Raw genomic sequence first — 15,990 nt, forward strand, 5'->3', positions numbered from 1 at the left:
GAGTGCATTATTGCTCACATAAAATTAGTGTGCCACTGGTGGTGATCCATCTGATCACCATGATTATATATGCTATAGCTACATTCTGTTTGGATTGTTGTAAAGTGCTTTATTTGGGTGTTATCTGAAATGTTTTCAGAAATTTATGTTGGCACAAAGAGCCTCGGCTACATACTGCCGATTACAGGAATTATACAACGTGCTTTGTACGGCAGCCCTACAGTGCTGATTATGACCTATAAAGCACTATAGATCTTTGGTCCAGGTTATATCCCCATATGATCTGGAGCCTGAGATTGTCAGAAGACGCCCTTTTTTGAGTGCTACCACCTTGAAATCTATGGCAAGTAGAGACACAAGATAAGGCCTTCTCAGTAATTACTCCTAGGCTTTGGAAATCTATGTTAATGTTAATCTTTTCTATGAGTTTTGATGTATTGCACATATTTTGTTATTTAGAATAAATGGGAATTGTAGGTTGACATCTAGTGTGCCATATGTTCTCTGCTGGTGATTTAGATAAGGCTTTATTGTTAAAGCCTGCTATATATGCAATAGTGGAAACGGTCCTATATGACCTCATACACATGAGGAGATATAGACCACATTAACGTGTCAATTTTGTTTCAGACAGAATCTCACTTTTAATCATTTTACTGTGTGAAGTGTTTGGAAATTTAGAGTCACTGTGGAGTTTAGGACATACAATGACCTTCACATCCTTTTTTGGTTTTTTTGTTTATTTTTCAGTTCAGCCTAACCCTTCTGTCTTAATTGGAAATCCTATCAGAGCATATACACCTCCTCCTCCTCCACCACCACCACCTCCACCTCCACCTCCTCCTCCTCCTCCTGGACCTCTTCCCAACCTTGGGAAATCACCAAGTCCTGTTCAAAGAATAGATCCCCACACTGGGACAAGCATTCTTTATGTTCCTGCCGTTTATGGAGGAAATATGGTCATGTCTGTGCCTTTGCCAGTAAGTATACATTTCTACCTAATGACAGTCTCTTCACTCTGAAACCATTTATTATTGCTATACTTAAAATGTGAGCATCTCTCCATCTTTCTTAGGGGAAGATTGGGAAACGTTAGGTTGCAGAGGTGTGCACGACTCCCAAAAACTATACAATTTTCAGCGCCCCCCCCCCCCCCCCAAAGGATGCCTGCCATAGATGTGGGCAAAACATCAGGAGAGAATACTTCTAGAACATGGCCATACAGCCCGGAAAACATACAACAACCCTGTGATCCCAGCCATGAAAGCCTTCGACAACACATTATAATGATTAAAACATGCTTCCTGACCATTTGCTAATCCCATTAAAAAAGTAAGAACCACATGCAGCATCTCCCTTCTAGAATCACTCCCATTTTGTTACTAAAGTATAACTAAGCAGTGGGACAGCACCAGCATGAGCTATAATTAAAGCTAATTGTAATTATTTTCAAATCAACCTGAAATATACTTTACTGTAGGGCAGTCTACTTTATTTTAACTGCAGCCACTACCGGTGCCATTGAACTACACAATCCTTTTTTTGGAATTTCTTCAATGGTATGACTTTCAAACGTTTTCCCATCTATACTAAAACATATGGTTCTATCTAAGGCTGTCTATTCACCAGCAGATTAGACATCCCTTCCTCTCTTGAACTGCCTTCAGTCTCTAGCACAGTGGTTCTCAACCTGTGGGTCCCCAGATTTTTTTGGTCTACAACTCCCAGAAATCCAAGGTAGTTTACCAGCTGTTAGGATTTCTGGGAGTTGAAGGCCAAAACATCTGGGGACCCACAGGTTGAGAACCACTGCTCTAGCACATTCCTAAAAATGTTCCAAAAGATAGGGGCATTATCTGGAACATATTTGGGGTAAGGTTTGCAAGGGGTGGAAACAAATGAAAGTTCTGTTTCATGAATAGAACTGTCCTAATGAAATACTAGACCTCACCCCAGTACATTTAAATAGAGAGGCAAGGCATCCCATGCTTACTAAAATTGAATAAACTAGGAAAATTAGTCTAGGGAAAGTTATTTCTTTTGAAAGAAATCTTTATGGCGGCAGAATGAATGAAAGATATTGTATCTCTAAAGCAAGGCATAAATAAATAAAATAATAATAATAATAATAATAATAATAATAATAATAATAATAATAAGGCTGATCTTTGCAGAAATAGATTGCTTCTTGGAGCTGGATTGCTCCCTGGAGCCATGTTGCCAGGTTGTATGATGTCATGGAGGAGGGCTTTCAATATATGCCCAACTCCCTTCTCAAACGTTAGAAAGTCACACTACCTTCCAGGTTGTCATTACTCATCAATCTCTAACCTATATCATGGGATTGCAAGGTGCCATGCAAGTCAAGCAGCATGGACTATTTAAAGCCATTTCAAATTTAAAAGGATTAAACAATAAAACAGGCATAATGTAATAAGCTGAAACAGGTTAACAGATTTAAAAAGATAAAACCATGTAAGCACTGCATTACTTTAAAGCATTTTGTTTTAAAGCTGACTCACAGCTGTGGGATCTGGGAGACTTCCTTATTGCCCACATGTTGCCCATACTGGGTGTAGAGGGAAGGGGTACCAGGACAGAATGAAAGGTGAGGGCTAACAGTGCAAAAATCTATTTCTTACTTACCTGCGGAGAAGCATCCATAGAAAGAAAATTGCCAGCAAGAATATCCTTGAATGTGTTATGATGGGTGTAGTTGGTAGAGACATAGGCACTTAAGTGGCATTTGTTCAGTGGGACAGAGATATAAGACTTACCCTGCATTTACTGATTTTTTTTTAAAAAAATTCCATTGCGAGTTGTTTTTTAAAAACTGGTTTGTGAAATTTTCTACATGGCGATCAGTGATTATATGTCACACTTTCATGCGACAATTTAATAGTTTGACACAAACCATAATTAATTATGGAAAAAGGAAAATTAATTTTTCTAATATGAACGTTAATTCGAACATTTCCATGTTTCTTTTCCCTTCTCTTTTCTGCCTGTATACTAAAGACATGTGGAATACAGGGTGTTTGAAAAAGAACTCCCTAGTTTTAAGTATAATTAATACTAGGGAGTTCTTTTTCAAACACCCTGTATATGCAGTATTTTTATTGTACTTTGAAGATGTTAGAAGGAACATCAGAATATTTCAAGTGTAGTAATTTTTGTCTTCCTGACATTCAAGAGGTGAATTGTTTCCCTTAAGGGATACATATTCTATGCTGCAGAAGCATTGCAATTACTAAAATATTATCTTTTTCATAATCGTGTAAGGATGTGTCTAACCATAAGTATGATAATGTTCAGTGTAATTTTTCAAGGATTTAATGTTATGGCTTTCCTTAAATATTTAACCTCAGGCCCTAATCCTGTAGTGTGAGTTGATTCATTAATCCATATACTTGTCTGGCTTGTTTCTTTGTAAACTCAGTATGCTCTCATGGAATTGAGACATTTAAACGATGAAAAGATGTATTAAAACATCTGTTCCTTTTACCATTATGCTTTATATATTTCTAGTAACACACATGCTGTTCTTTGATTTCTGTAGTAGAAACACCCTCCATTCTTTTTGGAAATATATTCAGTTGTCTTCTTCTCTTTGTCAAAAAAAAAGAAAAAAGAAAAAAGGTGAAACCTGAAGCCGAGTTGTGTCTTTACACACCCCATGCCTGTTTTTGATTCATCTGCTTGTGCAAATGATTTCTAGCTTTTTTATAGACAATTAGATTTCCACTGTCCAAATTCTATTTATATCCCTGATTTTATAAACTTTCCTGTTCTTAAACATTTTGTGATAGTTTCAATAATGCTCATGCTGATATATGAAGAATTTTATCATTTCTACCTCATTAGTCTCACAACAACCCAGTAAAGTATGCTAGTCTGAGGGATGATGAATTTTGCTTAGTCCATCAGTTAATTTCTAACTTTCAAACACTTTTGTATACTAACATTCTTTGTTTCTGAAAGTATCATAACTCCTCCTTGTCTTTTACACTTTGTTGTTTTGTGGCCCTGCAGAATTTTGTCAATTCTGTTTTCACTGGCACTGTATTTTTTTTAAATGCATACTTAACAAACTATAAACGTTCTTCGTATTTCTTTGTTACATAGGTCCCATGGACAGGATATCAGAGTAGGTTTGCTGTTGATCCTCGAATCATTACTCATCAAGCAGCCATGGCATATAATGTGAATTTGTTACAAGCCCATGGACGTGGATCTCCTATACCCTATGGTCTTGGACATCATTCACCAGTCAGTATAGGACAGCAGCAGCTGCAGAATTCAGACAAAGAACAACTTGAACAAAATCGTACCAGTGAGTGGCTATATCTTTACATATTCTTGGCATATCTCAGAAATTTAATTTATTTGTTTTGTCTGTTGAAAATCAGTACACTGTATTATGAGAAAGCTAGCTGGAACATGTCATGTTCCATGCTGCTTGGTTGCAAGAATTTAGACACTCTTTCTTAATTTCCCAGCTCTCTTTGTTCTGCCACTGGCATCTTTATTGAAAAGATGAGGTTATTTTCTATGTCCTCCACTGGCATACAGAGTACAGCAATAGTATATTATGTTTTGCTCCATTATTGAAAGAAGCAGTAGTTTGGATGGAAGTTTTATAGAGTTGTCAGACAAAAATATGGACATGTAAATACGTCTTCCTGTCGTATCTCTAAGTAAAAAAAAGACTGATATGCACAGCAGGAAGCAACTACTATCCTGTTTGTCCAGAAATTGCAATACTCCTTGTATAGACAAAAGAATAAGTAAATACTGATGTGATCTGACTATTTTAAAGAGAAAAAGAAATCATGCATCCATAAATTAGCTAGATCCCTTTCCCCCCCTGATAACACGATAAGGAAAGCTGAAAGAGAGGAGAATTGTTTCTGGTAGACAAGACCCAGTGATTCCCAACCACCCAATGTTAAAATTCAAATCATTCTTTGGCCAGAAATATGGGTATGTGCCTTCAAGTTACCTGTGGACTTACGGTGATCCCATAATAGGGTTTTCTTAGGCAAGGAATACTCAGGGGTGATTTTGCCAGTTCCTTCCTTTGAAATATAACCTACAGCACCTGATATCCATATAGGTAAAAGTAAAGGTTTTCCCTGACATTAAGTCCAGTCGTGACCAACTCTGGGGGTTGGTGCACATCTCCATTTCTAAACCGAAGAGCCGGTGTTGTCCGTAGACACCTCCAAGGTCATGTGGCTGGCATGACTGCACGGAGCCCCGTTACCTTTCCGCCAGAGCGGTACCTATTGATCTACTCACATTTGCATGTTTTCAAACTGCTAGGTTGGCAGGAGCTGGGGTTAACAGCGGGCGCTCATTCCGCTCCCAGGATTTAAACCTGGGACCTTTTGGTCCGCAAGTTCAGCAGTTCAGCACTTTAACACACTGTGCCACCAGGGGCTCCTGATTATCCTGATTAAACAAGATTATCCAACACAATTAGAACAGTGATTAATGTGCTGTATATATCTTGGTGATGAAATTGAACCTAAGAGTTATGCCTGCACAGCTTTCTGATTTGAGTAGGCAAATACATCATCTGGGTCATAGGATTCTGGGCATGCAGGATATTCCCTAATACTGGAAGAGAAAATAATGACCTTTGCACATGCAACTATCCTTTGGGCCATGTGCACCCCACAGTAGCTTCGTTATTGCATAAAGTAACTGTTTTTAAATAAAAATGACAAATTGTACTTCCTGCAGTGATATTGGTAGCTCCATTGCCTTTCAATAAGCAGGCTTTGGCTTAAATTGGAAAACAAATCTGATGGATCTATTATGAAACAATACGCATAGAGCTCCATAATATCATTAGCATAAAATCTATTTCAGAGCAAGCCAGCTTTTTAATGCTGAAGGACTGACTACTGTATCAAAATTGAAATTGCTTTGATTCCATTTGTACTGTTAGAATGACTTCCCATAAACTATGCAGCTCCAAAATCTGCCTCATTAACTCCCTGAAAAGCAGAGTTATCTCTGTGTTGAGAGCTTCAAGTGCCGAAGTGCATATATGAGGAGCTTCCTGTGTTTCCCAACACTGTAAATATATGAGTTGTCACAGTACAATGCCAGATGATGTTGTTATTCAAAACTTAATTGAAGTCTTAACTAGTTCATGGATATAGCTACGTGAAGAAACTTATTTAAATTCATGAAAGCTGAGATAATTCCAGAAGCAAATACGATATGCCATCCTTAATTTCTGCCATTGTAATCCCTGTAGTGGAAGAGAGTAGAATATGTCAGGAAACAAATTGGATAGGGGAGTTCCGTTTCCTAAATTTTTAACAGTGGAACTGAATGAATGCAATCTTATGAAATTCACTGAACATAAACTCCTGTGTTTCTGAAAAAAAGTATGACTATGAGGATTTTCCAATAAAAACTGCCAAATATTTCTAATATATTCTTTTATCATTTACTTTCAAACAATTCAGATTTAATTTGTAAAATAAGAATCAGCTGATGAATAATAATAATAATAATAATAATAATAATAATAATAATAATAATATTTATATACCACCTTTCTCCTTGTGAGGATTCAATTTAGGTGGACTTTATAGTTTGGTATGCTTGGGGTGCCCTTTGGCTGGTCTGCCAGTATTTTCTGGACAGGGATAAACTTGGCACAGTAATTGATGACCTGGTCATTTTCTGGTGATACAAGAGCAAAACAGCAATGTCCTTTCATGAATAGCATATACCCTACAGCTATGGCAATATGCAGCTGCTATATATTACTGAAAACAAGGGTGGATGGCATTGCCTGAGTAGTTTGTGACTGTTTATATATCTTTTCTTTATGATAATTTATATGATAATTTTTCAGTTTCCCCTCTACGTGTGTGTGTGTTGTCATAGTTTATAATAAGTGGAATAAGTAATGAAATCGTTTCCTTGCCTTTGCTTTCTTATTTCTCTGCATAGCTGTACTAGTAATAAGATCTCCTGTCTCGGATAATATTTTGTATTATTCATGACATTGAAATGTGTTCCAAATTAATCAGGAACATTTATTACTTCCTAATTAACAATAATTATTTTTCGTTTTCACCAATTTTATATTAAGAAACCAAAAAAAACACATCATGGTGCCTTGGCACTGCATTTATATTTGTCTTAAAGAAGGTTCTCTTTAGATCTGTAGTTTTATAGAAGCAACAACTACTGAACTCAATAACTGCTTTGGGATAATCAGATTTTAGCTCAGTAACTTGAGATGTGTCTGAACATTATATAGATTGCCACTGTGCACCTTATTTTTATATATTTTATATGCCTGCTTTCTCACAAAATGGGATCTAGGCAGTTAATAAAGAAGCCATGGGGCCACAGTTAATAATATCCTCTTGTTACATCTGAACCAGGAACACGCTCTACGTGGGGTTGCCTTTAAAGACTGTTTGGAAGCTTCAAATAATCCCAATGGGCGGCAGCCAGATTGCTCACCGGAGTGGCGTACAGGGAGCACACCATCCCTCTGTTATGTCAGTGGCTGCCGGTTTGCTACCAAACACAATTCAAAGTGCTAGCTTTAGCCTATAAAGTCCTAAACAGTTCTGGCCCAGTTTACCTGTCCTAGGGTATCTCCTTCTATGACCCACCTCGGAGATTAAGATTGTCGGGGAAGGACCTGCTCTTGATCCCACCACCCTTGCAAGTGCAACTGATGGGGATGAGAGACAGGGCCTTCTCAGTGGTGGCCCCTCACCTATAGAACTCCCTCCCCAATGAAATTGGAATAGCCCCTCCATCTTGTCGTTTAGGAAAAAACTGAAGACATGGTTATGGGATCAAGCATTTGAGCAACAATGATAGCAGTTGAATAATTGAGAACTTTTAAAGTGTTGACTAGTGGACTGATTCTGGACTACGATTTTGAACTTGCATGATTTTCATTTCTGTTTTAATAATTTCTGTTTTAATGTTTGACTTTAATTGTAATTGTTATTTTTGGAATTTGTATGTCGGGCATCGAATTGCTGCCAGTTATGAGGCTGCCCTAAGTCCCCTTTGGGGTGAGATAGGCAGAATATAAGTATATAAGTATGGGAAATAAAAACAGCAGATTCTTACTTATGCAACGCTCGCTTATCCAATATTCTGGATTATCCAGCGCATTTTTGTAGTCAATGTTTTCAATACATCGTGATATTTTGGTGCTAAATTCATAAATACAGTAATTACTACATAGCATTACTGCGTGTTGAACTACTTTTTCTGTCAAATTTATTGTATAACATGATGTTTTGGTGCTTAATTTGTAAAATCATAACCTAATTTGATGTTTAATAGGCTTTTCCTTAATCCCTCCTTATATCCAACATATTTGCTTATCCAACATTCTGCTGGCTCGTTTATGTTGGATAAGTGAGACTCTACTGTACATGTATTTGTCCTGCTATCTTGTGTTACTGCTTGTGCAAAGGAAAAATTAATGACATAACATCCAAGAGATTGTTGCATATTTTGCTTTATTAAGCCAAGATTAGAGCCTTCAAAGCAGGCAATTAAAAAGAAAAAGGATGCTATTCATATTTGAGTAGAATATTTTCTAGGGTGTGAAATTAAAAAACATTTTATGATAAGAAAATGCTATCCTTCCTTATACAATCTGCCTCTTTTTTATGGAGTTTTAATCGGAAAAGTATTATTTTGAGAACTGTCACTTTACTATCAATCCAAGGCACTGAGATCTTGCACCATCCAGTCTTATAATTCATATAATATTTTCTGTTGAGGCATTGCTTTACAATTAATAGTTTAAACAGAAAAACTATAGAATTTCATTAAAAATTTGAATATGCTATAAATGTCCATCAGCAGAAGATAATATACTGTCATTATTTAAAAACACATAATTGTGTCTATGGGTAAGATATATTTTAAGATAAGCAAGGAAAATAGGTGTTATTTCTTTTGTTCTATGTATATATTTTGTGCTCTTTATATATTTAGGCAAAAATGAATCTGGCACTGGACCTGAAATCAATAAAATCCGGACACCAGAGAAAAAGCCTATGGAAACCAAACAGGTATATATGTTCCTTATTCATCTCTTTCTGTGTGGTAGAGTCATTCTCCCTAATGTATGTAATAAAAAAGGATGTCTCCCCAGATAAATATGGATGTGAAATAAAGGAGCCACTATCAGTGCTGATAATATATATTGCTTTGAAAAGGATCATCCAAAAGATGATGGTGTAATAATATAATGACATCATCAAGACATTTATCTCTCAAACAAATCAGAAAGCATTTTACTAAGATTCCACAGTAGAAAAGGATACAAATTTCATAAATTGTTGAAAGTAAGACTATAGGAATTCAAGTCAAAGCCTGCAAAGATTCAGGGGATGACTTTCACTCGATCAGTGACAGGTTTGGCAGAGCTCTTAGGGCAGCCCTCTTCTGAGTGGCCAACAGCGTTGTTTCCTAGGTAGACCTGGCAATAGTGGCATGCTGGCCTTCCTTCTACGATTGTGTCCCCACAGTTTTCATTCGCAATACCTGTGACTTCCTGATGTAGTATCACTCTTGAGTATTCTCTTTTTGTACCTTTGAGGCATTATGAAGGAATTTAAAGAGAAAGTGTTAATCACAACCTTCTAGGCCCTGGCACTGAGAAGAATTCTAGGCTTGTGTGGCTATAGCCGATATTGAGGGCACTGGAAGCCCATCAAGAACTTCCTAGTAGTGCTAATCCTGATTTGTTGTTATCTGCTTTCAAATGATTTCTATGTGTCATACTTCGGGTATGTCGTGATTTCAAACTACCATGTCTAAGTTGAAAGCTCTTTAGAATTTGCTGGAACTGAACTCATGACTATTATTTGGTGTGCTATGAAGCAAAGAAAAAAACAGTTCAGGGGATCTATAAATGGATGGATGGCATTCTTGAATGCTGGCATGCTTAGTCTTTTTTGTGCTCTTAGTTTTGTTCTATAGTTCTGCTTCACTTGCTGAATGGAATATCAGGGTTATATGTTCATTTTGCTAGTTTAAGCATTGATGACCTTTTCTAAACAAAAGTCTGTAAGATAGTCATGTTTCAGTTGTGCTTTTGTTGCATGGCACAGTGTTGGACTAGATGGCCCTCGTGGTTCCTTTCAGCTCCAAGATTGTTATTTGCTTTTGTCAGCTGTGAAAACTGGATAGCTTATTGTTGCCGATTTCAGTTTTGTTATTCACCTTTCAGGATGTATAGAAAATAAACACCTACACTTGTGTGAAAGATTAAATATGCCTGCACAATCATAAGGAGGAATGTTTTCAGATGAGCATGATGGGAGAAATTACAAAGAATGAGTCACCATCTAAGGGCAACAAGGGAGCTGATGCCTTGTAAATAAAGCGATATTCATTAAATATGGAATGCCTTTGTTTTGATGGGAAAGTTAATAGCTGTGTGCTTGATAGTTGCTTGTCTATAACAAAATAGAGTATGACCACAGGGAAGAAGCTGGTAATCCATTTCTGCCATAACAGTAGTTACTGAAAAGGATTCCAGTGATGAGAAAGTGTGAGTTTAAATTTAAGAATAGAGATTTAAAATAACATTTGGCAGTAGTCTTTATGTGCATCTACATTGTAGAATTAATGCAGTTTGACAGCATTTTAACTAGATATGGCTCAGTGCTATGGAATCCTGGGAGTTGTAGTTTGGTGAGACATTGGCATTCTTTGGCAGAGAAGTGTAAAACTTTATAAAACTACAACTGCTGTGATTCCATAGCATTAAGCCATAACAGTTAAAGTGGTGTTGAACTACACTAATTTTACAGTGTTAGATGCACCCTTAGTTACTTCTAATTTTTTCAAATATTTTTATAGTTAATTTGGCTAGAAAACTATTCAAATTAAAAACCACAAAACGATGCACCCAATTTCAAAGCAGTATATTTCACAATGACAACATGTTACAATTACACAAAAAGTTGCCAACAGTTTAACAAATTATCAAGTTATCAAGTTTTACTAAACATTTTGAGACAGTAACAAATCTTTAAAAAATAACTTCAAATGGAGAATCTCTCATTAGGCCTTATGTTTTGGGGTCTCCATCTTGCAAATGATGTTAGGGCTTTTTGTGTACTGGTAGATGCATTTGGCAGTAATCAATTTAAACTCTATGTATCGTTCACCCTTTCAAAGGGTAAGAGTTTAAATCCTGGGCAGTTTGTGTTTGCAGAGATAAAGTGATTTCAAATCAGGTCCATCTGCAAGAAAAAGAATGACCAGTTAAAATAAGTTTACAGTTACTGGGCAAAAGGAAATGTATCTAAAATTGACAGTACTTTTTCTTAACTTGTGATTTTTTTAACCTTTACCTAGTGTATGCTTGGTTCAGTATTGAAGCAGTTTTCTTGGGAAATTCATAGCTCACAGGGATTTTAATGACTTTGTGTTCTTAAATGATTTTTAACTGACATAATTTGTATAATTTCTTCCAGGTTGATTTAGAAGCAAGTGCCCAAAATAGAAGCCCGGAGTCACGTTCCAGCGCTGCTTATCCTAATTCTAAATTTCATCGCAAAGATAACATTAATGCCAGGCAGCTAAATCTTCACCTCACCCCTCCTCATGCTCAGTACGCTGTTCCTAATCGTCATTTCCCACAAGTTCCCCAAGTCCCAAGACAGCCATACCCTGTACAACAGCAGCAAAACCTCTTAAGTCAACAACAAAACCATTTATCTGAACAGCAAAACCAAATGCACCCACAACAAAATCATATAGTCCAGCAGCATAACCATTTAAATCAACAACCACAACAGCAACCTTCACAGCTTTCCCCTGCCTATCAAGCAGGCCCTAACCAATCATTCTTTAAAAACCCAGTTCCACACAGACCTCATTCTCCTGGTGTAGATGCTGTGGTTTCCGAGCATCACCCTCCATCCCTTTTACAAGATGTCAGTAACCCTCTGAGACCCATTGCACAGCATAACCCAATGATGGCTCCCCATCTGAACCACTTCATTGAAGAGAACCCTCCAGGAATGCCTATAGGAGAACCATTAGGTAAGTATCTGTGCCACATTTTATAATGGGAATGAAATACAGTTGTCCCAGACTGAAAAGTGTTCTCATCTCAGATTTTGATAAGCTGGTGAGTTTCAAGATCAAATTTGTAAGTAGTGCAAAGAAAGAAAGAAAGAAAGAAAGAAAGAAAGAAAGAAAGAAAGAAAGAAAGAAAGAAAGAACGAAAGTCCTTTTTGTGAAATCCTGTAATGCTTGCTTTTGAATTATAGAAAGTGTTTTCTTTCCCTTCTATGTTGGGTGCTTTTTTGCAAAGTTCTGAGAGAAGTCACTGGAAAGTAGATCAGAGCATCTTTGCACTGTTTGTTCCTGTGTTCTGGATTGCCCTTCTAAAAATGCTTGAAAAACCGTCCATCCACATCTAATGGCCTTCTGTAGGGCGTTCAAAAGTTTTCTTTTTAGGAAGGATTTTAGGCTGAAAATTGTTGCTCCCTTTTTGGCATGATTTAATAACACAAAATACATATTTGCATTTTTAAATTTAAGATTTTTTCCCATTGAGTTTTTTTATTAGAATAGAATAGGATAACTTTATTGTCGTTGTGCATTGTACAACAAAATTAAATGCTCTCCCGAGCACACATCACAAAAATAGCACACCCATCCCTCCACACTCCAGCCATCATTGCACAGCCCCCAGTGCCACATCAATACGAAACCATGGAGTTCAATATAGTTATAGCTCTATGATGAAAGCTCTCTCGCAGTCTGTCCTTTTTTTGTCACTCTGTTTCATCTGCCAAGATGGTGATCATTTAAAAAAGAATTGTATTTAATTGTATTTATTAGTAGTACCAAATTGATTTTTAAATTATTGATTTATGGTTTCAGCTTAACCTTAGGGCTGGCCTTCCTAATAGGCAAGTTAAAATGAGTAAACTAGGAGCATTGAATTTGCTAGTCTGCTAGCACTAGAGCTACTGCTGTTCTGTGCTGTTCCCAGAAGCTGGTTATTTTAGTATTTCTAGGCACTCTCAACCTTGCCTTGATACTGATGCTGTTTGTGCTGCAGTGAAACAGATTCTTTACCTCTGTCTCTTTAGACTGAGGGGTTGAAGATCTTGGCCAGTCATTATCTACTTCTGGATTTTGTCCGTTGCCACCTTTATCAGCTTCTGGTCACCAGCATTTTCAACTTATGATAGTGGCTACAGGACCATCAAATTGACATTAACATTCCACACATAAGCATTTTCTACCTGCACTTCCAAAATGTTGACATGTGAATGAACATACTCTTTTGGTATTCTTTTACACCATGCATTATAAGTACTGTATACACTAAAAAAAAATCAACCCCATAAACCTGGATCAATTTAACCATGATCAATGTGAGTACTGTATGTTAGCTCTTATTAAAAAGGGAAACTATCCCTTTCTTTTAGTACAGTGGTGAAAGGCAAAAGCAAAGTCTGTTCAAGGAGAACCTAAAAGAAGCATTGCCCCTTTTCTTCTCTGCCATGGTACCAGTTCTGTCCTTTTAGAATGTCTTGCTGGGGAAATGGCAGTGGTGGCAACGGCTGGTTCCCCCTTGGGCAGCTTTCTCTTCTCTGTGGAATGACCTTTGACCTATCTGTGGTTCACATCTAATTCACCTGTACATAGATTTATATGGTATTGATTGATATATATGTGTGTCCACACTTATTTCCTGAGGGAGAAACCTAGACATAGCAATGCTAAGGTACTTCAACTTTGCTATGTTCCATGTGGGGCATTATTCCATTATATTATATGCAGCGTCTTATATTAAATCAGGCTTGGCAATAAGTAATACATGTAAGGACCTCAGTCTTCTAAATGAATTGTTATCTTTGTGTCATCATAACTAGGTTCTCCCTAACCACATACTTTTCCACAGTATCTTCTGAATTATTATGCAAGTGATCCATATATTCACATTTTCAAGTATGTGTGGGTTACGTTCCAGGACCACCCGCAATAAGTGAAAATCGTCGAAGTAGACACACTATATTTATTCTATGTGTGGAGGAGAGCAAACCACAGACCACTTACTACAATGCAGTCTGTACTTTATTTTAGCAGTTGCAATATACAGTACACCGACAGAGAAGAAGAATGGAAGCTAAATAATCCTTTTTTATTTCCAACCTTTCCCTACCCTCCCCCCTCCCTTTATTTCTCCCTCCCCCCCCTTTCCCAAATCCTTTGCACACTGCAAAAATCCGCAAAAGAGCAAAAATACTGCGATAAATGTGTACATTAATATTAATTGAAAACCCACGAAACGGCAAGGGAGTGAAAAGTGAACCGTGAAGTAGTGAGGTAACACTGTATTCGCAATCTTGTCCTTTCTCACATTCGTAGCCGTTTTACACCCAAGCAGTTGTGTATGACAATCTCATCACTTTGAGGAATCTTACACCTCTGATAGTCTTCTTTGGAACACAAACACACAAGGGTTAAAGAGTAAGCACTTCGTAAGCAAATCTTACTTGCATTAATCACAAACCACTGCTCTTTAGGGGCCGTCTCCTGCTGATCTTTGAAGCAGCTGCTACTGTCCACTGTGCTGTCAAGGCACAATGTGTATGTTCCCATTTTCAATTTTAAATAGATGGCCTTCTCCTTGGGTTGGCTGAGAGCTGGTGAATCTTTACCCTTCCAGATGAAGTTCCAGCCAAGGCTCAAATGCAATAGAAGGTGTAATCTAGCCTTTGTCAACCTTTTTACTTTGAGGAACCCTTGGAATATTTATACATTTTAGAAAAATATTTTTCCAATAAGCTTTTTTGTGGAACACTTTGCAACCTCTTGTGGTGATTTAGGCGATTCAGTTAAAACCATCTAGTCTATTGCCTTAATCTATCATTTAAAAGCAGTGCTAATATAGCAGGTAATATCTAGATATTGGGGAAAGAATAATCTTGGCTTTCTAAACTATCTTTTAGAAATCTAAGAATGAACACTGGTCTCACATTACTTCCTCCTTTCTCTCTTGTCTGGACTTTGAGACCATGATTTTAATTAAACAACAGTTTGTTGTTGCATTTCAAGTGCAAATGTGATTTCATATCAGTTTACTAATGAAGAAATTTTGGTTTTAAAGTCCTGGATTGTAAATATGTATTAAGCCACAACCTTCCCCCTCTCCCTTTTATTTTTTTATTCAACAGGGATTTTGTTTTAACCTTTATCCAGGCACAGTTCTGTTTTCTTGCAGACCTAAACCTATCAACATTGTCACCTGAATAATTGTAATCAAACTTTCAGAATTTAAGCCACTTTCCATGAGTACCACCTCCTCCTTCTCCTCCTCCTCCTCCTCTTCTACCAAACAGAAATACCTGGGACAAATATCTATAGCCTTTTCATTGGTTCCCCTTTTTGTCCACTAGAGGAGCTAAGAGCTTCTTAAAATGTTCAGTCTCATGTGAATATGTATTTTCTTGTTCTTGGTATTTGGTTATTATAGAATAACCTTGTTTTTGCACCAACAAAACAGTGCATGGAATTATTATGTAGGATAGTTCATATGAACAGAGAACACTCCAGATTAAGGCATGGGGTGGCAGAATGTTTGCTAATCTACCTGGATGAAGATGAAAGTGATCATGCACGGACCAGTTAACCCTACTTATAAACCAGGACCAACTAGTCCATGTAAAAAAAAAAGAAAGCTTTTGGCTTGTTCCTGGTTTAAAAGACAAAGAATTTTAAAGCAAGATGGTTGGGTTTGAACCATCCTACGAGGATACGTCAAAATATAAAAAAATTAATAAATGCATTAGTAATGGCACCTTTAAAATGGTTACTATCAGGTTTGCAGATCTTTTTTATTATATAGACCCATAATTGCTGATACAGTTTATGTTTAGGACAGTATCACCTCACAGTCACAAAAGGAAAAAGTGACCATGTTCATAGGTTCGGTGT

The 15,990-nt window shown here is 37.0% G+C and overlaps 1 protein-coding gene across 3 annotated transcripts in view; it reads left to right on the top strand.

Annotated features, from left to right (window-relative positions):
* Positions 1-15,990, top strand: part of helz (helicase with zinc finger) — a 178,708-nt gene that overhangs the window by 133,319 nt on the left and 29,399 nt on the right. For all 3 annotated transcript variants that reach the window (XM_008116368.3, XM_003224437.4, XM_016995744.2), the window contains 4 exons: positions 751-980; positions 4,126-4,333; positions 9,010-9,086; positions 11,505-12,075. In XM_008116368.3, coding sequence (XP_008114575.1) covers positions 751-980; positions 4,126-4,333; positions 9,010-9,086; positions 11,505-12,075 — 1,086 coding nt within the window. The remainder of the gene's footprint in view (positions 1-750; positions 981-4,125; positions 4,334-9,009; positions 9,087-11,504; positions 12,076-15,990) is intronic.

This window comes from Anolis carolinensis, chromosome 2, assembly GCF_035594765.1.
Source record: "Anolis carolinensis isolate JA03-04 chromosome 2, rAnoCar3.1.pri, whole genome shotgun sequence".
In the NCBI taxonomy this organism is placed as follows: Eukaryota; Metazoa; Chordata; class Lepidosauria; order Squamata; family Dactyloidae; genus Anolis; species Anolis carolinensis.